Genomic DNA, 23,817 nt, shown 5'->3' with positions numbered 1-23,817 from the left:
TGCTTTGCCCTCGAGGACCCTGCTGTGGCTGTGGGTGAGTGTGGACCGGCGGTGTGAATTGGGGCTCTGGGCTCTTTGCTTGTTGGTCTGTCCTTGTGGTTGCCTCTGGCCCCATGTCCACCGAGCCCTGTCTTCTCTTCTCAGCTGACAGCCTCCAATCACGTGAGCAATGTCACCGTGAACTACAACGTCTCCGTGGAGCGGATGAACAGGATGCGGGGTCTTCGAGTATCTGTGGTGCCGGCCGTACTGCCCCTCAATGCCACGCTGGAGCTGATGGCCAGTGTGCTGGTGGACGCAGCGGTGGAGGTGGCCTTCCTGTGAGTGCCGCTGGGCCTGCTGGGAGGCATCGCCAGCCGGGCAGGGCCTGGTAGGGGCTGGGATTCCAGCGTTGGCCTTTGGATGGGGTCCCGGTGGAGAAGTTGAGAGCTGCTCTTTTTTAGAAGTCTTAGCAAGGATTTATTTTTAGCGTAACAGGTTTAAAAGGGAGAAATAGAAGAGACGGGGAGAGTGGCTTTCTGGGTCCTTGTTTCCTCCCCACTAAGAGGCTGCTGCGCAGGGATCCCGCAGGCGCGCGGCGGGGTAGAGATGCAGCTGTGCCCCGCCACAGGCACGCCTGCAGGGAGCTGCGGCCGGGACTCATGGGCTCCCCACTGTGTGTGAGCAGCCAGCCTGGCCACCTGCCCCTCCCTGGTACACTGACCACCTGCCCACTGCCCTGCAGGTGGACCTTTGGAGATGGCGAGCAGGTGGTTGGCCAGTTCAAGCCTCCGTACGGTGAGGCCTTCCAGGTCCCAGACCCCACAGTGGCCCAGGTGCTGGTGGAGCACAACGCCACACACACCTATGCCAGCCCAGGTGAGCAGCTGGCCCTCTCCTGGGGGTGGCACACCCGAGAGGGGCCCTCATCTCCCCACTCTGACTGACCCCGCCCAGAGTGCCACTGAGGCCTGTACTCAGTCGAAGGGGTGTGTGGAGGGATGGACCGTCCCAGTTGAATTTTCCAGAAGTTAGAAGAGGGTCAGCGTTTTAACGTGTAAAATTCTAGCCGCCTCACATGGTGCTGTCCCCTGTGTCCCACGCGGAATAGCCCGCCGCCCCGCGCGTGCTCCGCACGGCCAGGCCCAGGAATGCCCCATCCTCAGCACAGCCTGGGCTGGGTGCCGGGCGGGGATCCTGTGCGCAGGACGTGGCACGTGGGCCTCTCCACAGGTGAGTACAACCTGACCGTCCTCGCGTCCAACACCTACGAGAACATGACCCAGCAGGTGCCCGTGAGCGTGCGCCCCGCGCTGCCCAGCCTGGCCGTGGGAGCGAGCCGCAGCGTGCTGGTGGTGGGCCAGCCCGTCACCTTCTCCCCGCACCCTCGGCCCTCATCTGGCGGCATCCTGTATGCGTGGGATTTTGGGGATGGCTCCCCTCGCCTGGTGCAGAGCCAGCCAGCTGTGAACCACACCTACCTCCACCCCGGCACCTACCGCGTCAGCCTGGAGGTGAACAACACCGTGAGCAGCGTGGGGGCGCACACCGATGTCCACGTCTTCCAGGAGCTGCGTGGCCTGAGCGTGCACCTGAGCCCAGCGGTGGAGCAGGGAGCCCCTGTGGCTGTGCACGTGGCCGTAGAGACGGGTGACAACGTGACGTGGACATTCGACATGGGGGATGGCACCATGTTCACGGGCCCTGAGCCCACGGTGCAGCATGTGTACTTGCGGGCACAAAACTATACAGTGACAGTGGTTGCAGCCAGTCCTGCAGGCCAGCTGACCCAGAGCCTGCCCGTGCAGGTCTTTGTCCTGGAGGTGCTGCGCGTTGAGCCTGCCGCCTGCATCCCCGTCCAGCCCGAAGCCCGCCTCACAGCTCATGTCACCGGGGACCCTGCCCGCTACCTCTTTGACTGGACCTTTGGGGATGGCTCCTCTAACATCACTGTCCAGGGGCGCCCGACAGTGACGCACAACTTCACGCGGAGTGGCACGTTCCCCCTAGCGCTGGTCCTGTCGAGCCGCGTGAACAAGGCGCATTACTTTACCAGCATCTGTGTGGAGCCCGAGCTGGGCAACCTCACTCTGCAGCCCGAGAGGCAGTTTGTACGGCTCGGGGACGCGGCCCGCTTGGCGGCCTGCGCCTGGCCCCCATTCCCGTACCGCTACATCTGGGACTTCGGCACGGAAGGCGCCACCCCCACCCACGCTGGGGGCCCCGACGCTGCGTTCACCTACCGAGAGCCCGGCTCCTACGTGGTGACGGTCACTGCCACCAACAACGTCTCAGCCACCAACGCGTCCGCGCGGGTGGAAGTGCAGGAGCCGGTGGACATCACCGCCATCGGCGTCAATGGCTCCCACGTGCTGGAGATGGGGCGGCCCTACCTGTTCTCTGCTGAGGGCCGTGGGCGCCCCGCTACCTACTCCTGGGAGCTGGGGGATGGGGCTCAGCTCGAGGGCCCCGAAGTTACCCACACCTACAGCAGCACAGGCGGCTTCACCGTCGCAGTGGCCGGCTGGAATGAGGTGAGCCGCAGCGAGGCCCGGCGCAACGTCACCGTGCAGCAGCGCATCGAGGGGCTCGGCGTGAACGCCAGCCGCACGGTGGTGCCCCTGAACGGCAGCGTGAGCTTCGGCACCTCGCTGGCGGCGGGCAGCGACGTGCGCTACTCCTGGGTGCTCTGCGATCGCTGCACGCCTATCCCCGGGGGCCCCACCATCTCCTACACCTTCCGCTCCGTGGGGACCTTCAACATCATTGTCACCGCCGAGAACGAGGTGGGCGCCGCACAGGACAGCATCTTCATCTACGTTCTCCAGCTCATCGAGGGGCTGCAGGTGGTGGGGGGCGGCGGGGGCTGCTGCTTCCCCACCAACCACACGCTGCAGCTGCAGGCCGCTGTCAGGGATGGCACCAACATCTCCTACAGCTGGACTGCACAGCGGGATGGGGGCCCAGCCCTGACGGGCAGCGGCAAGGGCTTCTCCCTCACGGTGCTTGAAGCTAGCACCTACCGCATCCAGCTGCGGGCCACCAACATGCTGGGCAGTGCCGCCGCCAACCGCACCGTGGAGTTTGTGGAGCCTGTGGGGTGGCTGGGCGTGACTGCCTCCCCCAACCCGGCTGCCGTCAACGCGAGCGTGGCTCTCCACGCTGAGCTGGCCAGTGGCAGCGGGGTCGTCTACACATGGTCCGTGGAGGACGGGCTGAGCTGGGAGACGTGGAAGCCATCCACCACTCACGCCTTTTCCTCGGCTGGCCTGCACCCGGTCAGCGTCGTGGCTGGGAACCAGCTGGGCTCGGCCAACACCACCGTCGAGGTGGCCGTGCAGGTGCCCGTGAGCGGCCTCAGCATCAGGGCTGGCGAGCCGGACAGCGGCTTTGTGGCAGCGGGGTCCTCTGTGTCCTTCTGGGGGCAGCTGGCAGCGGGCACAGATGTGAGCTGGCGCTGGTCTGTGCTGGGTGGCAGCAAGCATGGCCAGCGCATAGCCCTGAGCTTCCCGGACGCGGGCACCTTCTCCGTGCAGCTCAACGCCTCCAACGCCGTCAGCTGGGTGGCAGCCGTGCACACGCTCACGGTGGAGGAGCCCGTCGCGGGCCTGGCGCTCTGGGCCAGCAGCAAGGTGGTGGCGCCCGGGCAGCCTGTGCACTTCCAGATCCTGCTGACCGCAGGCTCAGCCGTCAGCTTCCACCTGCAGGCTGGCGGGGCTGGCCCCGAGCCGCTCCCCACCCCCCACTTCTCACGCAGCTTCTCCTGGGTCGGTGAGCACGTGGTGAGCGTGCAGGCTGAGAACCATGTGAGCCGGGCCCAGGTCCAGGTTCGAATCTTAGTGCTGGAGGCCATCAGTGGGCTACACGTGCTCAACTGCTGCGAGCCTGGCATCGCCACAGGCACCGAGAAGAACTTCACGGCCCGGGTGCGGCGCGGCTCCCGGGTCGCCTATGCCTGGTACTTCTCCCTGCAGAAGGTCCAGGGCGATTCGCTCGTCATTCTCTCTGGCCGCGACGTCACCTACACCCCGGTGGCCGCTGGGCTGCTGGAGATCCACCTGCGGGCCTTCAACGAGCTGGGGAGTGTGAACCTCACGCTGACCATGGAGGTCCAGGATGTCATCCAGTACGTGGCTCTCGAGAGTGGCCGCTGCTTCACCAACCGCTCTGCCCGATTTGAGGCAGCCACAAGCCCTAGCCCCCGGCGAGTAGCCTTCCGCTGGGACTTCGGGGACGGGGCCCCAGTGCAGTACACAGAGGAGCCCTGGGCCGCCCACACCTACCTGCAGCCCGGGGACTACCGCGTGGAGGTGAATGCCACCAACCTGGTGAGCTTCTTTGTGGCCCAGGCCACCGTGACTGTGCAGGTGCTGGCCTGCAGGGAGCCCGAGGTGGGCGTGGCCCTGCCCTCGCAGGTGCTGATGCGCCGCTCGCAGCGCAACTACCTGGAGGCGCATGTGGACCTGCGCGACTGCGTCACTTACCAGGCCCAGTACCGCTGGGAGGTGTACCGTGCCGCCAGCTGCCAGCGGCTAGGGCATCCGGCGCGCGTGGCCCTGCCTGGCGTGGACGTGAGCCGGCCCCAGCTGGTGGTGCCGCGGTTGGCGCTGCCCGTGGGCCACTACTGCTTTGTGTTCGTGGTGTCGCTCGGGGACACGCCACTGGCTCGGAGCATTCAGGCCAACGTGACCGTGGCCGCCGAGCGTCTGGTTCCCATCATCGAGGGCGGCTCGTACCGCGTGTGGTCTGACACCCAGGACCTTGTGCTGGACGGGAGCAAATCCTACGACCCGAACCTGGAGGACGGCGACCAGACGCCGCTCAGCTTCCACTGGGCCTGTGTGGCCTCCACCCAGGTCAGCCGCGTGCAGGGAGGGCTGGGCCTCGCCTACCCGGTCTCAGGCGCTGCCCTGGGCTGGGTGTTAGTGCTCATGTGGGGAGGTGGTCTCGTCTCTGGAGCTGTCCCCTGGGCCAGGTTCTGCCAGGGTCCCGGACCACCATGCTTCTCCTTTGTCTGCTGCAGAGCGAGGCTGGCGCGTGTGCGCTGAACTTCGGTCCCCGTGGGAGCAGCACGGTCACCATTGCTCGGGAGCGCCTGGGGGCGGGTGTGGAGTACACCTTCAGCCTCACCGTGTGGAAGGCGGGCCGGAAGGAGGAGTCTGCCAACCAGACGGTGCGTGCCGTGCCGGCCTGCCCCACTTCCATCAGGCTTTCTGGGCCAGGTGCTCTTCGGGCTGAGAACTCAGTTCTCACGTGGTTCTGATCTCCACATGAAATACTTGGCGCCCACACTCTGTCAGAAGCGGGACGCGGTTCCTTAGGCATGCTGCGAGGCCGCTGCTGTGCAGGGCGGCCACCCCGTGCGTGGTTAGGCTACATCTCCCCTTCCTTTCCCCAGCGGGGAGCCACGCCACGCCTGCTGCTGTAGAAGGGGCCCTGCCTGGGTGTGGTGCCCCGCCGCAAGGCCGTCCCTCTGTGCCAGGCCTGCCCCCGCCTGGCCCGCCTGCTCAGGGGAGGTGCCCGGGCTCCTCAGGGCTCCAGGGCCCTGCTCGGCCGTAGAAACTCCTGGGTGCAGAGGGCTTTCCACCCCTTGCATGGGTGCCTTGCTTCCTTCCAGCATCTGTTTCTGGAACCTTCCTAAGTGTGCCCTGTGCCTGCCATTGTGGGCCCTGGGGCTGCACACTGCACACGGCGGGCAGCTCGGCCGTGGGAGGACCGGCCCCTCCCCGCACTGGCATTTCCACTGGATGCAGGAGGCCTTCCCCAGAGCCCGCGCCTGGGCTGGCGGGGATGGACGAGGCCTCCCTGTGCCCCGCCCGCCCCAGGTGCTGATCCGCAGTGGCCGGGTGCCCATCGTGTCCCTGGAGTGCGTGTCCTGCAAGGCGCAGGCAGTGTACGAAGTGAGCCGCAGCTCCTACGTGTACTTGGAGGGTCGCTGTCAGAACTGCAGCAATGGCTCCAAGCGTGGGGTGAGTGGCAGGGAGAGGGGCCTGGGCGGGCGGGGATGGAGAGGGCGGGCCCGCACGCACCGTCCCGTGCTCCCGTCCTCAGCGCTGGGCCGCGCGCACCTTCAGCAACAAGACACTGGTGTTGGATGAGACGACCACGTCCACGGGCGGCGCGGGCATGCGGCTGGTGGTGCGGCAGGGCGTGCTGCGGGACGGCGAGGGCTACACCTTCACGCTCACCGTGCTGGACCGCACCGGGGAGGAGGAGGGCTGCGCCTCCATCCGTCTCTCCCCCAACCGCCCTCCGCTCGGGGGCTCCTGCCGCCTCTCCCCGCTGGAGGCCGTGCGGGCCCTCACCACCAAGGTGCACTTCGAATGCACGGGTGAGTGGGGCTCCGGGGGGAGGCCGGCGTGGGGTGGCGCTGCTCCTGATGCCACGGCGTGTCTGCAGGCTGGCGGGACGCCGAGGACGCCAGTGCCCCCCTGGTGTACGCCCTGCTCCTGCGGCGCTGCCGCCGCGGCTACTGTGAGAACTTCTGTGTCTACAAGGGTAGCCTCCCGGCCTACGGGGCCGTCCTGCCGCCCGGCTTCGGGCCACACTTTGAGGTGGACCTGGCTGTGGTGGTGCAGGACCAGCTGGGCGCTGCCGTGGTGGCACTCAACAGGTGAGCTGCGCCCGGGGAGGGGAGATGGCGTGCCCGCCGCCTGCTCACCGCGCCGCCTGCCTCTGTCGTGCAGGTCTTTGGCCATCATCCTACCTGAGCCCAACGGTAGCTCGGCGGGCCTGGTTCCCTGGCTGCACAGCCTGACGGCCAGCGTGCTGCCCGGGCTGCTGCGGCAGGCTGACCCACAGCACGTCATCGAGTACTCCCTGGCCCTCGTCACTGTGCTCAATGAGGTCAGTAAGGGTGGGCGGGGACGGCGATCCCTCACGCTGGGCACTCTGATGCCAGCCGCCCACAGCCCCGCCGCCGCGTGGGGATGCCGGGCGTCCTGAGCATGCCCCGTTTGGCCTTTGAGGAAACGATGCAGCGCTGTGTGCCCCTGCCCCTGGTGGCCAGCAGGGGACCAGGCATACTCTGCTCTCCGTGGAGCGGCCCGCCCTGCCCTGCCCCGCCCCGCTCACGGCTCCCCTTTGCTCACTGCCCACCCCAGTATGAGCAGGCCCCGGACGCAGGAGTGGAGCCCAGCCAGCAGCGGCAGATGCGAGCCCAGGTGCGCAAGAACATCACGGAGACGCTGGTTTCGCTGCGGGTCCACACCGTGGATGACATCCAGCAGATCACGGCCGCGCTGGCCCAGTGCATGGTAAGACAGCAGGCTCACCGTGCCCGCCAGGCCTCTGGCCCTGGAGCCTCAGCCAGGCCTCCGGCCCTGGAGTGTTTTTCCTGGCCTGTGCTAGCACTCCGGAGCCCCTGATGCTACCCAGCGGCAGCCCACAGCGCCCCCTCCGGGAGCCCGCAGGTGGGAAGAACAGCTCAGCGTATGGGGGGGATGGCGGGGGGCGGGGGGGGGGGTGGCGGCATCAGACACAAAGATCCTGTCTGGGCCTCCTCTCAGGCCTGCGGTCACACGCTGACACCTGATGTGGCCTTGTCCAACACGAGCTGTCCGCTGCCCAAATTCGCAGCTTAGCAGTACAGGCTGATGGGTGGGGGCAGCTGCTGAGTGCAGTGGGGGGGCTCGCTGGGAGGGCAGGAAGAAGCAGAGCCTTGGGGTGGGGGCGCTGTTCCCATGGGGTCCTGTGGCTCAACAGCTGTCAGTTGTGTGAAAAGATGGCACTGAGCCCCGGGGACAGGGTTATTCCCGGGGTCGGGAGGAGCACAGGGAGGTTGCCGACCGGCCGGGTCCGGAAGTTGTGCTGGGACTGCGCAGGTGGCCAGCAGGGAGCTCATGTGCCGCCCGTGCCTGAAGAAGGTGCTGCACAAGCTGGAGGACACGATGCGCATTCTGCGGGCCGAGACCACCCAGGGCACCGCGACGCCCACCGCCATCGCCGACAGCATCCTCAACATCACAGGTGGGCAGCCCCGCCCGCCTCCCCCTGCTCCCAGGCGCCGGCCACCGCTCACGCAGCCCCCTCCCGTGCCCATCTGCAGGGGACCTCATCCACCTGGCCAGCTCTGACGTGCAGGCCCTGCAGCCCTTGGAACTGGGGGCTGAGCCGCCCTCCCCCATGGTGGCATCCAAGGCTTACAACCTGTCTTCGGCGCTCATGTGCATCCTCATGCGCTCCCGCGTGCTCAACGAGGAGCCTCTGACCCTGTCTGGGGAGGAGATCGTGGCCCAGGGCAAGCGCTCGGACCCGAGGAGCCTGCTGTGCTACGGCAACACGTCCACGTCCGGCTGCCACTTCTCCATCCCCGAGGCCTTCAGCGGCGCCCTCTCCAACGTCAGCGATGTGGTGCAGCTCATCATCCTCATGGACTCCAACCCCTTCCCCTTCGGCTACATCAACAACTACACGGTCTCCACCAAGGTGGCGTCCATGGCGCTCCAGACACAGGCCGGCACCCAGATCCCCATAGAACGGCTCGCCACGGAGCGCGCCATCACGGTCAAAGTGCCCAGCAACTCAGACCAGGTCGCCCAGAGCATGCGCACCCCAGCAGGCTCCACCGTCGTGCAGCCCCGGGCCTCGGTCAGTGCCGTGGTCACCCCAGACGACAGCAACCCCGAGGCTGGGCTGCACCTGCGGCTCACCTACACCGTGCTCAATGGTGGGTGCCGTGGCTGGGCACACACTGCCCGCCCCCTTCCCAGCCCCTTCCCGGGGGGGGGGGCGGCCCGGGGTGTCCCGCCAGAAGGCCAGTGAGGAGCCACAGAGAAGCTCGTGCTGCCCCAGGCCCCTGACAGAGCTGCAGGGTTTCCCGATGGTGGCCGGCGTTGGGGGTGGGCAGCTGACACCGCGTGTCGCCCCCAGAGCGCTACCTGTCTGAGGAGCCCGAGCCCTACCTGGCTGTGTACCTGCACTCGGCGCCCCGGCCCAACGAGTACAACTGCTCTGCGGACAAGAGGATCAGCCTGGAGGCGCTCAGAGGCGCTGACCACCGGCTCTACACCTTCTTCATCGCCCCGGGGTGAGCCCCTGCCAGAGGCCCAGGAGTGGGCCCGGACAGCAGGCCACGGTGGGCTGTTTTGGGCACAGGCGTGTGTGTGGCTCTGTCGGAAGCCTGGAGAGCTGGCCGGGCCAGGCAGCCGAGAGCAGAGCGCCGTCCGCCCGGACGCCCGAAGCCTGGCCCTGACCCCGCCCCTTCTGGCAGGAGCCGGGCCCCCGGGGGGAGCTACCACCTGAACCTGACCAGCCACTTCCACTGGTCGCCGCTGGAGGTGTCCGTGGGGCTGTACACGGCCCTGTGCCAGTACTTCAGTGAGGAGGACATGATGTGGAGGACGGAGGGGCTCGCGCCGCTGGAGGAGACCTCGCCCCGCCAGGCCGTGTGCCTCACGCGCCACCTCACGGCGTTCGGCGCCAGCCTCTTCGTGCCCCCCAGCCGTGTCCGCTTCATCTTTCCCGTGAGTGGCCCTCCTGTCCCCGCGCTCTCCACTCCTTCGTCCACAGCGGGTGGTGCGGGCCGCGGGACTGGGCCTCGTGGTTCTCTCTTCCCAGGAGCCATCCATGGGTGTGAACTATGTCGTCTTGTTGACGTGTGCCATGTGCCTGGTGACCTACGCAGCCATGGCCGTGGTCCTGCATAAGTTAGACCAGCTGGACGTCCGCCGGGTCCGCGCGATCCCATTCTGCGGGAAGGGGGGCCGCTTCAAGTATGAGATCCTGGTCAAGACTGGCTGGGGCCGAGGCTCAGGTGAGGGGACGTGGCCGTGGGGGTCCTGGGCGTCCACCCTGCCCCAGCTTCTAGCTGCAGCGCTGGGCAGCCACTGCCTCCTCTGGCCCCTGCCTGTTCTCTTTTGACTGTCCGTTTTCCAGAAGCGCCACAGGAGCTGGATGCTGGTGGCTCACACTTGACATCCTAGTTTCCTGGGGCTGACGTCTGAGATTTGCAGTTCAAAACCAGTCTGGGCAGGGAAGTCCTGAAACTTCTTTTGACTGAGCAAAAGCTAGAAGTGGAGGTGTGCTTCCAGCACCAGCCCGGAGCTTGTTTTGAACTGTGCCCCGGCCCCGAGCTCAAGCCCAATGACCAGCACAAAACCCATGTTGGCTCTCACTGGGAGAGGAGCCGCACGCAGCCCCTCCACGGCAGGCCAGGGCTGCGTCTCAGACCGTGCTGTGCGGGGCTCGGGGCTCGGGAGCGGCGCCAGGCTTGTATGCCAGCATCGCCGGGGGTTGGCACGCACCCCGTGGCAGCCGAAAGCTGACGGATGTTGGGTTGTGGCACCGGGCTGGTGATGGTTCCGTGAGCTGAGAAAGCCTGAGTGTGCGTCTGTCGCCGCTGCAGAGCAGGGCCTGCCGGTGCTTGGCGAATGGAGGTTGGCAGACAGAAAAGCTTGCCTGGCCCCGAGCAGCGGGCAGAAGACCAGGTCTCGCTCCTCCCTCCCGCAGGCACCACGGCCCACGTGGGCATCATGCTGTACGGGGCGGACAGCCAGAGCGGCCACCGGCACCTGGACGGGGACAGAGCCTTCCACCGGAACAGCCTGGACGTCTTCCAGATCGCCACCCCGCGCAGCCTGGGCAGCCTGTGGAAGATTCGAGTGTGGCACGACAACAAAGGTCCGGGTGGGGGCCACTGCCGCCCCTGCGCCCGCCGGCCGCCCCGGCCTCACCGCGTGTCCCCCGTGCAGGCCTGAGCCCCGCCTGGTTCCTGCAGCACGTCATCGTCCGGGACCTGCAGAGCGCCCGCAGCACCTTCTTTCTGGTCAACGACTGGCTGTCTGTGGAGACCGAGGCCAACGGGGGCCTGGTGGAGAAGGAGGTGCTGGCAGCAAGTAAGGCCCTCTCCCCACCAGGGGCGGGGCCCACCCTCCCCGCCGCTGCCCCTCCCCCTCCCCCTCCCCCTCCCCGCCGCTGCCCCTCCCCCTCCCCGCCGCTGCCCCTCCCTCCCTCTCCCCAGGTGACGAAGCCCTGTGGCGTTTCCGGCGCCTCCTGGTGGCAGAGCTGCAGTGTGGCTTCTTTGACAAGCACATCTGGCTCTCCGTGTGGGACCGGCCACCACGCAGCCGCTTCACGCGTGTCCAGAGGGCCACATGCTGCGCCCTCCTCCTCTGCCTCTTCCTGGGCGCCAATGCCGTGTGGTACGGGGTCGTGGGAGATGCCACCCACAGGTAGGTGCTGTGGGGTAGGTGATGCGGCCTTCTTGCCCACTCTTCTGCCCCTCCAGCCTCCTCACGCCTGGATCTCCCCTCCTGCCCTAGTGTGGGGCCCGTGTCCAGCCTGGTCCCCCCCGGTGCCGATGCTGTCGCCGTTGGCCTGGTGTCCAGTGTGGTCGTCTACCCTGTCTACCTGGCTGTCCTGTTCTTCTTCCGCATGTCTCGGAGCAAGGTGTGCTGGGCCAGGTCAGGGCTGCTGGGTCCAGGGTGGTCCCGGGTGGCCGTGTCACCCAGCCACTGGGAGTGCAGTGCGGCAGCCCCCGGGAGACCACAGGCCAGAGCAGGCCCCTTGGAAGCGTCCACAAAACCAGCCACGCCTAAAAGGACATGGATGGGAAACGGTTCTCAGAGCCATGCGCCAGTGGCTCACACCTGTCATCCTAACTGCTCAGGAGGCTGAGATCTGAGGATTGTGGTTCAAGGCCAGCCTGGGCAGGAAAGTTTGTGAGACTTGTCTCCGATTCACCATACAAAAGCTGGAAGTGAAGCTTTGGCTCAAGTGGTAGAGAACTAGCCTTGGGCAAAAAAAGCTAAGGGACAGGGCCCACGTCCTGAGTTCAAGCCCTAGGATGCACGCGTGTGTGAGCACATGCGCACGCGCACACACACACACCAAAATAATGAAAGAGAGGTCACCTCGGGGGTTCCCCTGCAGAGACTGACTAGGTTCTGAAGACCATGCACAAGCTGCATGCTGAGCATGCGCGGGCGAGGGCGGAAGACCCTGCTGGGAAGGCACTGCAGAGAGCAAATGTCCCAAGGACGTAAATATGCGTAAAGAGGGCGCATCGTGAAAGCCAGGCCCGGCTGGTGAATCCCAGCAAACCGTTCAGCTCCCCAAAACACAGGAGGGGAGCCTTCTGAGCTCGCGCGAGGCCAGCACTGCCCTCGGCCACCGGGCGGCCACCGCAGAGCCGCGCACACGCCCGGGCCTCCGGCACCCCAGGAAGGCTATGCACCAAGGCCGAGAGGGGTGTTCCAGGGGTGCATGGCGGTCACGTGCCGTGGGTGGCGGTTTACACACGTGAAGGGTGATTGTGCTGGGAGTAGCCTCTATCTAGTGCATGGCTCTGAATTCAGCCCGAGTACTGCCAGAAAGAAGAATTAGAGCTAATTCATTCATTGAAGAACTTTTTTAGACTGGTAGCAGGTTTGAACTCGACTTTGTGACTGCCCGTTTTGCTTGCTTGTGGCATGTGTGCTCTACCACTTAAGCCATGTCTCCGTATCCGCAGTACTACTTTGTGCTTGGTATTTGTGTGTGCGTGCGCATGCTAGTCCTCAGGCTTGAACAACTCAGGGCCTGGGCGCTGTCTCTGAGCTTTATTGCTCAGTGCTAGTGTTTTGCCACTTGAGCCACAACTCCACTTCTGTTTTTTTTTTGTTTTTGTTTTTGTTTTTTTTTTGGGTCCGGTCACGGGGCCTGAACTCTGGGCCTGGGCACTGTCCCTCAGCTCTTCAGCTCTAGGCTAGCACTCTACCACTTGAGCCACAGCGCCACTTCTGGCTTTTTTCTTTTTGCTTATGTGGTGCTGGGGAATCGAACCCAGGGCCTCAGGCATGCAAGGCAAGCGCTCTACCACTGAGCCACCTTCCCAGCCCCCACTTCTGGTTTTTTGGTGGTTCATTGGAGTCTCATGGACTTTTGTGCCCAGTTGGCTTCAAACATCGATCCTCAGATCTCAGCCTCCTGAGTAGCTAGCATGACAGGCGCCAGCCTTTTTGCTTATTTTGGAGATGAAGTCTAATGGCCTTTTCTACCCACGCTGGCCTTGACCTGCAGTCCTCTGTACTTCAGCCTCAGTAGCTAGGATTACAGACCTGAGCCACCAGCACCTCTCTTGCTGCCTCTTGCTGAGCACCTGGCCTCTCCATGCAGGTGGTCGGAGGCCCAGGCCCCACCTGCCCAGGGCAGCCCGCACTGGACACCGACAGTTTCCTGGGCTCACCCGTGCTGAACGGCTCCTTCTTCACACTGTCGGCGCTCCGGGCTGAGGTGCGGCCTGGGGGGCATGGGGCCAGGTGGGTCAGCCCGCGGGCACAGCGGGCCTCCGCCCAGACAGCTCTCTGCGCTTCTCAACAGGCCCTTGCTGGACAAGTAAGAAGTGACTTTCTTCTGGATGATTCTAAAAGGTGTGTCTGCCCAGAGGAACGGAGGTCACAGAACAGTGGGCTGTGCCTGGGCGGTGCTGGGGACGTGTGGCATGTGTCCTTGCGTGTGGCACGTGTCCTTGCGTGTGGCACGTGTCCTTGCGTGTGGCATGTGGCGTTCTGCAGCCCGGGGTGGCGGCTTGCTGACCTGTGTGTCGTGTGTGTGGTGCGTTGGCGCCGTGGGCGGGGTGGCGGCATGCTGACCTGTGTGGCCCGTAGCCTGGTGTGCTGGCCGTCCAGCGAAGGCACGCTCAGCTGGCCAGACCTCCTCAGCGACCCGTCCATCGTGGGCAGTGCCCTGCAGCAGCTGGCATGGGGTCAGACCAGCCAAGGGCTGGGCCGGGAGGAGGACGGCCCCCCCTCGCCTGCCAAGCACCTGTCAGCATCAGGTGAGCCCAGCAGGGTTCTAGCCCCCCCACCCCCACCCCCACCCCCCGGGCTGGGCCTGCCTGACGCGTCCCACTCCCTGCAGATGAAGACCTGATCCGGCAGGCCCTGGCCCCCACCCGGGACGCCCACGTGGACACGGACCTGCTCACCGGCCTGTGAGTGAGGCTCGGGGTGGGCGCTGGTGGGAGCTGTGCGGCCCAGGCTGACGGGCAGAGGGCAGGCGCCTGGTGCGGAGCATTTCCCGCCTCTGCCCTGGGCTCCCGGCCGGCCAGTGACCGCAACTCCAGGGTAGGAGGCTGCGGGGCATGGGGGTTGCGAGAGCAGACCAGCGGCCAGTCTGCAGGGCTGAGCTGGGAAGCGCTTTTTGTTTTTTTACAAATTCCTGAGTTTGAACTCGGGGCCGGGTGCGAGATGCCCCTTGGTTTTCATTTTGAGAGTGTTTAATACTTGACGTTTAGCAGCATAGATTAGTTGCCTGGAGGGTTCACCGTGATGCTTGCACACGCTGTACCCCAGTCTGGCGCTTCCTCATCTCTCCCTCCCCGCCTGCCTCCCTCCCCCGCCCCTCCCTTCCACCCCATGCATGCAGTTGGTGCCCCAGCCCAGGAGTGCGCTCTACTGTCCTGTGCTTCATGCGCTTGCTGTTCTCATTTTTAATGTAATTCTTAATTACATTAATTACGTTAAAATGTAACTAGTGTACAGGAGGGGTTTCTTGGTCATGGTCACTCATATGCACATACATTAGAATTTACCAGTGTACTCAATCATGGTCCCAGCCCTTACGGGTTTGTTTTGTTTTTGGTGAAAGAACCAGAGCTTGAACTCAGGGCTCTTGTTTGGCTTTCTTCTCACACATCATGCTGTACCACTTGAGCCACACCTACATTCTGGCATTTTGCTAATTAATTGGAGACAGTTTTTCAGTTTTCTGCCCAGGCTGACTTTGAATCGTGATCCTTAGGTGTCAGCCTTCTGAGTCGGCAGGATTACAGGTGTGAGCCACAGGGGCCTAACTTTGTTGTGTCTGTGCATGTGCGCCAGTCCTGAGACTTAAACTCAGGGCCTGGGCGCTGTCTGGGTGTCTGTTGCTCAAGGTTACCTTCTTGTGCTACCTTGCTTTGCACCTGAACCACAGCTCCAGCTTTTTTGGTGATTTATTGGAGAAAGAGCCTCACAGACTTTCCTACTGGCTTTGCACTGTGATCTGTATAGATCTCAGCCTCCTGAGGAGCTAGGATTATAGACATGAGCCACCAATGTTAGCCTGTTATTTTGTTTTTAAGGGTTTTTTTCTTGTCAATGTGCCAGTCCCGGGGCTTGAACTCGGGTTCTAAGTGCTGTCTCTGAGATTTCCTGCTCTAGACTAGCCATATACCACTTGAGCCACAGCTCCACTTCCGGCTTTGGGGTGGTTAATTGGAGATGAGTCTCATGGTGAGCGTGTAAGCCAGAATTCAGAGTGTGTAAATAGGAAAGCATGAGATGCTCAAGAAGCACCAGTGGCTCACGCCTGTGATTCTAACTACACAGGAGGCTGAGATCTTAAGATCGCAGTTCGAAGCCAAGCACTGGCTCAAGGGAGAAAGCCTGGGCCTGAGCAGAAAGCCCCAGGCCCTGAGCTCCAGCCCGGAAGGCGCCGGCACCGCTGCTTCCCTGGCGCGGCGGCGGTGTGGCGCTCACAGCTCTGCCCTGTGCCCAGGTCCAGCACGCCCGGGGAGAGGCCTGAGACGCTGCTGCTGCAGAGGCCGGGAGAGAAGCAGCTCCAGCCCAGCCCCAGTGGCGGGCAGTCCCCGCCGCCCCGGTGCTCGGCGACAGGTGCGCTCGGGGCCCGGGCCCAGCCCCCCCAGCCCCCCCCAGCCCCCCGCCCCGGTGCTCAGCGACAGGTGCGCTCGGGGCCCGGGCCCAGCCCCCCCAACCCCCCCCAGCCCCCCCCCAGCCCCCCGCCCCGGTGCTCAGCGACAGGTGCGCTCGGGGCCCGGGCCCAGCCCCCCCCAGCCCCCCCCGCCCCCCCAACCCCCCCCAGCCCCCCGCCCCGGTGCTCGGTGACAGGTGCGCTCGGGGCCCGGGCCCAGCCCCCCCAGCCCCTCCAACCCCCCCCAGCCCCCCGCCCCGGTGCTCAGCGACAGGTGCGCTTGGGGCCCGGGCCCAGCCCCCCCCAGCCCCCCCCGCCCCCCCAACCCCCCCCAGCCCCCCGCCCCGGTGCTCAGCGACAGGTGCGCTCGGGGCCCGGGCCCAGCCCCCCCAGCCCCCCCAACCCCCCCCAGCCCCCCGCCCCGGTGCTCAGCGACAGGTGCGCTCGGGGCCAGGGCCCAGCCCCCCCAGCCCCCCCAACCCCCCGCCCCGGTGCTCAGCGACAGGTGCGCTCGGGGCCCGGGCCCAGCCCCCCCAGCCCCCCTCAACCCCCCCCAGCCCCCCGCCCCGGTGCTCAGCGACAGGTGCGCTCGGGGCCCGGGCCCAGCCCCCCCAACCCCCCCCAGCCCCCCGCCCCGGTGCTCAGCGACAGGTGCGCTCGGGGCCCGGGCCCAGCCCCCCCAGCCCCCCCAGCCCCCCCCCCGGGCCAGCGGCCTCTGCAGCTGTCCTTTTGCCCCCAGGGCCCGTGGAGGGTCTCCGCAAGCGGCTGCTGCCCTCCTGGTGTGCACCCCTTGCCCACGGGCTCAGCCTGCTCCTGGTGGCCGTGGCTGTGGGGGTCTCGGGGTGGGTCGGTGCCCGCTTCCCTCCCAGCGTGGGCCTCACGTGGCTGCTCTCGAGCAGCTGCAGCTTCCTGGCCTCGTTCCTCGGCTGGGAGCCACTTAAGGTGAGTGGGCGCATGCGTGGGGAGGGCCGTGCGGGGCCCAGCCTGCCCGCTGACGCCTCCCTCCCCCAGATCCTCCTGGAAGCCCTCTACTTCTCCCTGGTGGCCAAGCGGCTGCACCCGGAGGAGGACGACACCTTAGTGGAGAGCCCGGCTGTGACCCCCGTGAGCGAGCGCGTGCCCCGCGTGCGCCCCCCCCACGGCTTCGCCCTCTTCCTGGCCAAGGAGGAGGCCCGCAAGGTCAAGAAGCTGCACGGCATGCTCAGGGTGAGCCCTGCCCTAAACCCTGCCCAACCCCTCCGCCCGCTGCCCGTGGGGCAGGATGCTCCCTCACGCCCCTGCTCCTGCCCGGCCTTCCAGGGCCCCGGGCTCAGCTGCTTGCCCCTCAGTGACCACGCCTGCTCCCAGCAAGGCCCCGCCCTGGTGTCGGCCCCGTGACCCCGCCCTGGCGCGGTGGCCGGGAGCGCCGACCACAGGCTTGCCCTGTCCCCAGAGCCTCTTGGTATACATGGTCTTCCTGCTGGTGACGCTGCTGGCTAACTACGGGGATGCCGCAGGCCACGCCCACGCCTACCGGCTGCAGAGCGCCATCAAGCAGGAGCTGGACAGCCAGGCCTTCCTGGCCATCACCCGGTAGGACGCTCAGGGACGCACACGCACGGGGTCCCCCAGGGCCCCCCGGGGCAGGGCGGCCCCGACACCAGCCCAGCCTGACGGGGATGGGAGCCGCTGAGGGGGGGAGTGCCGTCTCCCGTACCGCTCCGCTCCGCAGGCTCGGGACAGAAAGATGCGCCCCGCACAGTGGGCTGGGCAGCCTGCACTCGAGCTGGGCAGAGGAGCCTGGGGCTGGTGAGTGACTTCGTGCTGCCCGCAGGTCTGAGGAGTTCTGGCCGTGGATGACCGGCGTGCTGCTGCCGTCTGTCCACGGAGACGGGCCCGGCCCTGAGCTGGGGCCCCCGCGGTTACGGCAAGTGCGGCTGCAGGAAGGTGAGACGCGGCCCTCCCCTCCTCCTGGAGCTGCCGGGAGGGCTCTGGCCGCTGCTGACAGCGAACGCCCCTCATCCCGCCCTGGGCTCTGCCCGCCAGACCCTCTGCTCTGCGCAGACCTGCCCAGCTCCGGGGCCCATGCGCACGCGTGCTCAGCTGCCGGAGGCTTCAGCACCAGCGACTACGGTGTTGGCTGGCAGAGCCCGGCTCACAACGGATCGGACGTGTGGGCCTACTCTGCACCAGACCTGCTGGGGTAAGCGCAGAGGGCTGAGGCCCACGGGGGGGGGGGGGGGGGGGCGGGCAGGCCCTCCTGAGCGCCCCACACGCAGCGTTCCCCCTCTCCGACAGCGCCTGGCACTGGGGCTCCTGCGCCGTGTACGACAGTGGCGGCTACGTCCAGGAGCTGGGCCTGAGCCTGGAGGAGAGCCGAAGACGGCTGGGCTACCTCCAGCTGCACAACTGGCTGGACAGCAGGTGGGCCCAGCCAGGGCAGCTTCCCCCCTCCCGCCCCAGCCCTGTGCGCCCCGTGTGGGTCCCCCACCCAGGCCAGGGGCCTTGCTGAGATGTCCGTGTGCAGGAGCCGTGCCGTGTTCGTGGAGCTGACCGGGTACAGCCCTGCTGTGGGGCTGCACGCTGCCGTCACGCTGGGCCTCGAGTTTCCCGCCGCCGGCCGGGCCCTGGCCACGCTCAGCATCCGGCCGTTCGCTCTGCCACGCGTCAGCAGCGGTCTGTCCCTGCCACTCCTCACCTCGGTAACAGCCGCCCCTACAGGGTCCCCTCGGCACGCCCCAGGCCACACGCACAAACCCTTGACCCCCGTCTCGCGGGGCCCCTGCCCCCCAGGTGAGCCTGCTGCTGTTTGCCCTCTACTTCCTGGCGGCCGAGGCGCGTGCATGGCGCAGGGAGGGACTGGCGCGCGTGACCCGGCCCGGAGCCTGGGTGCGGTGGCTACTGGTGATCCTGACGGCGGCCGCGGCCCTCGTCCGCCTGGCCCAGCTGGGCGCAGCTGACCGCCAATGGGGCAGGTTTCTGAGGGGCCGCAGGGGCCGGTCTGTCCGCTTCACCAGCTTCGACCAGGTGGCCCAGCTGAGCGCCGCCGCCCGCGGCCTGGCTGCCTCACTGCTCTTCCTGCTCCTGATCAAGGTGAGTTTGCTGGCCGGGCTGCGCCGGGCACGAGGCTCCTGCCGGCGGCTGACCACACCCCGCACCCTCCGCAGGCCGCCCAGCAGCTGCGCTTCGTACGCCACTGGTCCATTTTTGGCAAGACACTGTGCCGGGCCCTGCCGGAGCTTTTGGGCGCCACGCTGGGCCTGGCTGTGCTCGGCGTGGCCTATGCCCAGCTGGCCGTTTCGGTAGGTGGCTGAGGGGACCTGTGGGATGGGGGGGCCTTGGCCGGAGCACCGCCTCACTCCCCGCTTCCCACAGCTCGTCTCCTCCGGCATGGACTCCTTCCAGAACGCAGCCCGGGCCATCTGGGCCCTGTGCCCGGGAGCCAGAGTGCCCGCCCTGTGCCCGGCGGAGTCTTGGTACTTGTCCCCCCTGCTGTGTGGGGCGCTCTGGGCCCTGCGGGCGTGGGGGGCCCTGAGGCTGGGGGCCGTCCTCCTGCTCTGGCGGTACCATGCGCTGCGCGGGGAGCTGTACCGCCCCGCCTGGGAGCCCCAGGACTACGAGATGGTGGAGCTCTTCCTGCGCAGGCTGCGCCTCTGGATGGGCTTCAGCAAGGTCAAGGAGGTGGGTACGGCCCAGAGGGGGGGAGAGGGACACACCTGGGCCACTGTGCCCAGGTGCAGCCGGACTGACCGAGCCCCTGTGCCGCCCCCAGTTCCGCCACAAGGTCCGCTTCGAAGGAATGGAGCCCCTGCCCTCGCGCTCGTCCCGGGCCTCCAAGTCCCCCCCGGCCGCCCCGCCCCCCAGCGCCGGCTCAGAGGCCTCGCGCCCCTCCACCTCCTCCTCCAGCCAGCCCGACGGGCTGCGGAGAGAGCCCGAGCCCGAGCCCTCCCGCCTGCACTCCATGTTCGAGGCTCTGCTCATGCAGTTTGACAGACTCAACCAGGCCACAGAGGACGTCTACCAACTGGAGCAGCGGCTGCAGAGCCTTCAAGGCCAGAGGACCGGTCAGCCCCGGGCCTTGCCTCCCGCTGGCCGTGCCCCGGGCCCCCCGCGGGCCCTGGCCCCCTGCCCCGCCTGCCGGGCCTCGCGGGCTGTGGGCCCCGCTGCCAATCCCGGCAGGGTGTCCCTGTGGGGCAAGAACAAGGTCCACCCCAGCAGCACCTAGGCCCGGGGGCCTGGACCAGGCTTTCCCCTGGGGCAGCCGCCCTTCCTCGGGCAGGGCCCGTGGCTGTGCCCGGCCCCTCAGAAACCAGGGCAGATACCGTACCGCTCAGTATTACCTACCTACCGGCAGCCCCGCCGCCCGCGGGCTTCAGCACTTTAGCGGCCGCCGGTCCGGCCGGCCAGCCAGCCGGGACACGGCAGTGTTGGGCTGAGCGAGCAGCAGCCTCCGAGACGCTAATTTATTTCCCGAGTCCTCAGGTACAGTGGGCTGTGCCCAGCCGCCTCGCCTGGCGAAGGATCCCATCCGGGGAGGGCTCAGCCGCACCCCGCTGCCATCCCCTAAGTTATTAATTACCTCTCCTGCCGCCCTGCACACGTCCCGTCCCCTGCGCGCACCGTCAGTAATTTATACGGGGTTCAGAGGTGTCTATTTTTGTATGTCGCTACTCTCGAGTGCGGAGGGACCTGACTTTATTTTCTTTTTCTCCGGCTGGGGGAGCTGCCGCTGCTTCTTGGATCCGAGTCTGGCCCTGAGGTGGGCGTGGGCACCACCGCCTCACCTCGTGTTCCTGCTGCCACCGTGGCCTTGCCCCCCTCCCCCCTGCTGGCAGCGAGCCGGCGGCCAGCGCCCAGGCTTGCTGGGGTCGGGCCTGGACTAGAACGTGGTGAATGTGAAGCGAAGGGACGAGACCCCTCCTGGGGCTGGCTCCCAGGCCGGGGCCGGCGTGAGTGCGTGCGGGCCCTGAGGAGCAGCACAGCTGAAGCCACGGCCTTGACCCTGCCCCAGTCCCTCCAGACAAAGTCAAATAAAGGCGCTGCCTTGACGGCTACCTGTGCTGCTGCTCGTGCGCCGGGCGGGCACGGCCGGTTTATTTCGCTTGCTTATGGGGACAGGGTGCTGCGGGCGGCGCCCTCACACAAACTCCGTGAAGTCGTCCACAGAGGAGATGAGGCGTTTCCGCTGGCCCGTCTCGTAGCTGGCTGTGGGCTCCGCGGGGACCGGCGCTTTGGTGTGGGTTGGGGGGTGCATCAGAGGCAGGCTGGGGCTGGAGTAGTGCATCTCCTCCCGGATCTGTGGGGAGACACTTGGGCAGCAAGCCCCGCCCATGCCGACCAGCTCTGAGGCCCCCCCCCCCCCCCCCGCCCCGTCCTACCCGCTGGCGCAGCCGCTTGATGTGGCGGAGCCGTGCGATCCACTTGGAGGGGTAGATTTCAGTGGGGTTGGAGCGGCTGTGGTGCACCTGCGAGGCCATCTGGGGACCACGAGGGGAGATGATGGGGCGCCTTGCACCACACTTGCGCCCCCCCCCCGCGCCTTGTACACTCACATTGGCGTGCAGGGCCATCTGGCGGGCCACAAAGGGCAGGTTGCGGTCAGACACGATCTTAGCCACGCTAGTGTCCACAAGTCCCTCCATGTCTGGGGAAACACAAGGCTCGCTCTGGGCTCGCGTGCACGCGGCCCCTCCACCCTGGGGAGACACGAGGCTCGCTCTGGGCTCACGCGCTCGCGCATGCGGCCCCTCCACCCCGGGGAGACGCAAGGCTCGCTCTGGGCTCACGCGCTCGCGCATGCGGCCCCTCCACCCCGGGGAGACGCGAGGCTCGCTCTGGGCTCACGCGCTCGCGCATGCGGCCCCTCCACCCCGCCGCCCCAGGCCTCACCTTTCCTGCACTGCAGCGTCAGCAAGTTGCACTCGTAGTCCAGTGGCGTGATGATCACATGGACAAAGTTGAACTGGCCCTGCCAAACAGCAGAGGTCACGTGACGCGCGTGTCCCTGCCTTCGTGGGTGTCCTCCGTGGCTGGGCCTGCTGCGGCTCAGACACAGCGGCGCCGCCTTCTCGGGGCCGCCAACAGCACCGTCCCTCCCCCGCCCACCGCGCCGAGGCTGCGCTTCTTCCCAAAGCGGCACGAGGCTCAATTCTTCCCGGAGCCTGCGCCCGGCCGTCCTGCGTGCCCGCTGTCCCGGCTGCCCTGGCACTCCCGGGCCCGCGGATGGCCGCCTCACCGTCAGCGTGCCCGGCACCCCGGGCACCCCGACTCGGGGGACGCCCACAGCTGCTCTCACCAGACTGAGGGCACGAGCCTCCGAGTGACACTGGAGGCCTCCAGCGGGCACCGCGGCCCGCCTTGGCCTCTGGCGAGTGAGCGGCAGGATGGACGCGGTGGCTCGGCGCCGGCCCGGGCGCCGCTCACCTTGATAGTGCCCAGCCGGAAGTCCTCCCCGGAGTCGTTGTAGACGATGGAGACGAAGTCGTTGCCCAGGTGCCGCTTCTTGTCGCAGCGGTGCTTGTCCACGTCCTTGGTGGGCATCAGTGTGGCGATGTGGAAGACAGCTGTGGGGTGTACAAGGCCAGGCTGGGTGCCGGGCAGGACCCTGGGCAGAGCAGTGAGGGGCCGTGACGGGGCCGCGTCGGGCCCTCTGCCGCCCACCAACGGAGCCCTGGCTGATGGCTCCTCCCAGACCGGCGCTCTGGGAGCAGGCCTCGTGCCCAAGCACTTCCACCCCAGACCCCAGAACCTCCATGAGCACAGCTGGCAAAGGCAGGCATCACGGCTGAGCGCGGGGGCTCGTCCCTGTAATGCTAGCTGCTCGGGAGGCTGAGATCTGAGGATCACAGACTGACACCCTTACTGGAAGACAATCAGCAAGACTTTTTTTGGGGCCAGTCCTGGGGCTTGAACTCGGGGCCTGGGCGCGGTCCCCAGCTTCTTTTGCTCTACTTCCAGCTTTTTCTGCGTACGTGGTACCGAGGAACCAAACCCAGAGTTACACACATGCTAGGCAAGCACTCTACCACATTCCTAGCCACAATCCTAGCTGATTAGTGAGACTCCAATTAAGCAGCAAAAAGGCAAGTGGTGTGTGGCTCAAATGGTAGTGCTACCCTTGAGCAAAACAGCTCAAGGACAGTGTGCACAGGCCCTGAGCTCAGGCCCCAGGACGGGCGCTCACAGCGCAGCACGAGCGGGAAGGGTGTGCCCTGGGAGGGGCCTCTGCACCTTGCATGATGTCGTCATGCCAGCAGTAGGTGAACTGGCCATCCTCACCGCACACGTCCAGACCGCCCAGGTACACCTTGTCTGGCTGGCAGTCCTTGAGCTCGATGAGCCTGCCCAGGCCCGTCAGGAACTCGGTGTAGCGGTATGAGCCATGCTCGTTGGACAGGATGGCCAGCTCGCTGCTGCTCTGTGGAGGCAAGCGGCGGCGGTGCTGACGCAGCCGCTGCAGGCTCGGCGGCGTCTCCGCCAGAGGTGTGGCTGCGCGGCTCCCGGGGCGCCGCGTCGCCCTCACCTTCCGCCCTAGCCGGCCAGCTCCCGCTTTAAGCACACCCGGCACCCCAACACTGCTCGGCAGCCTTGCGTTTCTTCCTCCCGTGGGCCACGACCCCCAACCTCCACTGAGGCTGCACTGCAGCGAGACGCCTTCGGCACGCCGCTCGGCTTCACTTGGACGGCAGCGTGCCCTCGCTGGCCCTGCTGCCCACGACCCCACTCCCGCCCTCCCTGGGCCTGCCCACGCAGGGCTGTTAGGGCCTGTCGCACCGGGACTTGAGCTCAGAGCCACGTGCTATTATTAGCTTTTTCCGTTACGGCCACATCTCCGGTCCCCCCCCCAGTCCAACTTTCTGGCTGGCTACCCGGATATAAGTCTTGGCTTTTCTAACAAGCTGGCCTCAAACTGCGATCCTCAGGTTGAGATCCCAGCCCGGTCCCTCGAGGAGCTAGAATCGCAGACGTGAGCTACCAGCTCCAGACCTACACCGCTGCCTGGCCTTGCCTGACCCGCAGGCCCACACCCCAGCCTACCACGGTTGTGCACCCGCTGCTGCGGGGGACCAGGGGCTGAGCTGTGGGAGGGAGGGGGCCCCACCGGCCGTCCCGGGGGTCCCGGCCCATCCCGGCCCTGGAAGCCACAGCCTCACCTGGCCCTCCCCCACGTACAGGACGGCGATCTTGTGAGTGTCGTATGAGGGGATCTGGTCCAGGAGCTGCACTGATCGCTCGAAGGACTGCGGA

At 66.6% G+C, this 23,817-nt stretch overlaps 2 protein-coding genes across 15 annotated transcripts in view; one reads left to right on the top strand and one right to left on the bottom strand.

The window, feature by feature from the left end:
* The window catches only part of LOC138825436 (polycystin-1-like), a 44,668-nt gene extending 24,044 nt beyond the window's left edge, over nt 1-20,624 (top strand). For 4 of the 5 annotated variants that reach the window (XM_070019992.1, XM_070019990.1, XM_070019989.1 and 1 more), the window contains 33 exons: nt 145-320; nt 725-858; nt 1,213-4,835; nt 5,003-5,152; nt 5,805-5,948; nt 6,031-6,310; nt 6,379-6,592; nt 6,666-6,825; nt 7,083-7,235; nt 7,803-7,947; nt 8,027-8,647; nt 8,851-9,007; nt 9,191-9,443; nt 9,538-9,733; nt 10,429-10,599; nt 10,671-10,814; nt 10,940-11,150; nt 11,241-11,367; nt 13,075-13,191; nt 13,279-13,328; nt 13,566-13,735; nt 13,819-13,891; nt 15,439-15,554; nt 16,331-16,533; nt 16,603-16,797; nt 17,024-17,163; nt 17,405-17,773; nt 17,869-17,994; nt 18,098-18,272; nt 18,364-18,663; nt 18,738-18,872; nt 18,946-19,251; nt 19,343-20,624. In XM_070019992.1, the coding sequence (XP_069876093.1) occupies nt 145-320; nt 725-858; nt 1,213-4,835; nt 5,003-5,152; nt 5,805-5,948; nt 6,031-6,310; nt 6,379-6,592; nt 6,666-6,825; nt 7,083-7,235; nt 7,803-7,947; nt 8,027-8,647; nt 8,851-9,007; nt 9,191-9,443; nt 9,538-9,733; nt 10,429-10,599; nt 10,671-10,814; nt 10,940-11,150; nt 11,241-11,367; nt 13,075-13,191; nt 13,279-13,328; nt 13,566-13,735; nt 13,819-13,891; nt 15,439-15,554; nt 16,331-16,533; nt 16,603-16,797; nt 17,024-17,163; nt 17,405-17,773; nt 17,869-17,994; nt 18,098-18,272; nt 18,364-18,663; nt 18,738-18,872; nt 18,946-19,251; nt 19,343-19,795 (9,987 nt within the window). In that variant the 3' untranslated portion in view covers nt 19,796-20,624. The remainder of the gene's footprint in view (nt 1-144; nt 321-724; nt 859-1,212; nt 4,836-5,002; nt 5,153-5,804; nt 5,949-6,030; nt 6,311-6,378; nt 6,593-6,665; nt 6,826-7,082; nt 7,236-7,802; nt 7,948-8,026; nt 8,648-8,850; nt 9,008-9,190; nt 9,444-9,537; nt 9,734-10,428; nt 10,600-10,670; nt 10,815-10,939; nt 11,151-11,240; nt 11,368-13,074; nt 13,192-13,278; nt 13,329-13,565; nt 13,736-13,818; nt 13,892-15,438; nt 15,555-16,330; nt 16,534-16,602; nt 16,798-17,023; nt 17,164-17,404; nt 17,774-17,868; nt 17,995-18,097; nt 18,273-18,363; nt 18,664-18,737; nt 18,873-18,945; nt 19,252-19,342) is intronic. The other variant, XM_070019991.1, reaches the window with a different exon arrangement.
* A 2-nt stretch (nt 20,625-20,626) lies between these two features.
* LOC138825437 (tuberin) overlaps nt 20,627-23,817 on the bottom strand; it is a 34,306-nt gene continuing 31,115 nt past the window's right edge. For 9 of the 10 annotated variants that reach the window (XM_070019994.1, XM_070019996.1, XM_070019995.1 and 6 more), the window contains 7 exons: nt 23,724-23,810; nt 22,801-22,987; nt 21,994-22,133; nt 21,460-21,538; nt 21,123-21,214; nt 20,949-21,047; nt 20,627-20,866 (listed from right to left, as the gene is read on the bottom strand). In XM_070019994.1, the coding sequence (XP_069876095.1) occupies nt 20,708-20,866; nt 20,949-21,047; nt 21,123-21,214; nt 21,460-21,538; nt 21,994-22,133; nt 22,801-22,987; nt 23,724-23,810 (843 nt within the window). In that variant the 3' untranslated portion in view covers nt 20,627-20,707. Of the gene's footprint in view, nt 20,867-20,948; nt 21,048-21,122; nt 21,267-21,459; nt 21,539-21,993; nt 22,134-22,800; nt 22,988-23,723; nt 23,811-23,817 lie in introns of those variants that run through there. The other variant, XR_011371399.1, reaches the window with a different exon arrangement.

The sequence above is a fragment of the Dipodomys merriami genome, unplaced genomic scaffold (genome assembly GCF_024711535.1).
Source record: "Dipodomys merriami isolate MVZ:Mamm:240054 unplaced genomic scaffold, mDipMer1.0.p SCAF_137, whole genome shotgun sequence".
Taxonomy (NCBI): Eukaryota; Metazoa; Chordata; class Mammalia; order Rodentia; family Heteromyidae; genus Dipodomys; species Dipodomys merriami.
The sequence above is the reverse complement of the archived record's forward strand: the minus strand, read 5'-3'. Positions and strand labels throughout refer to the sequence as shown.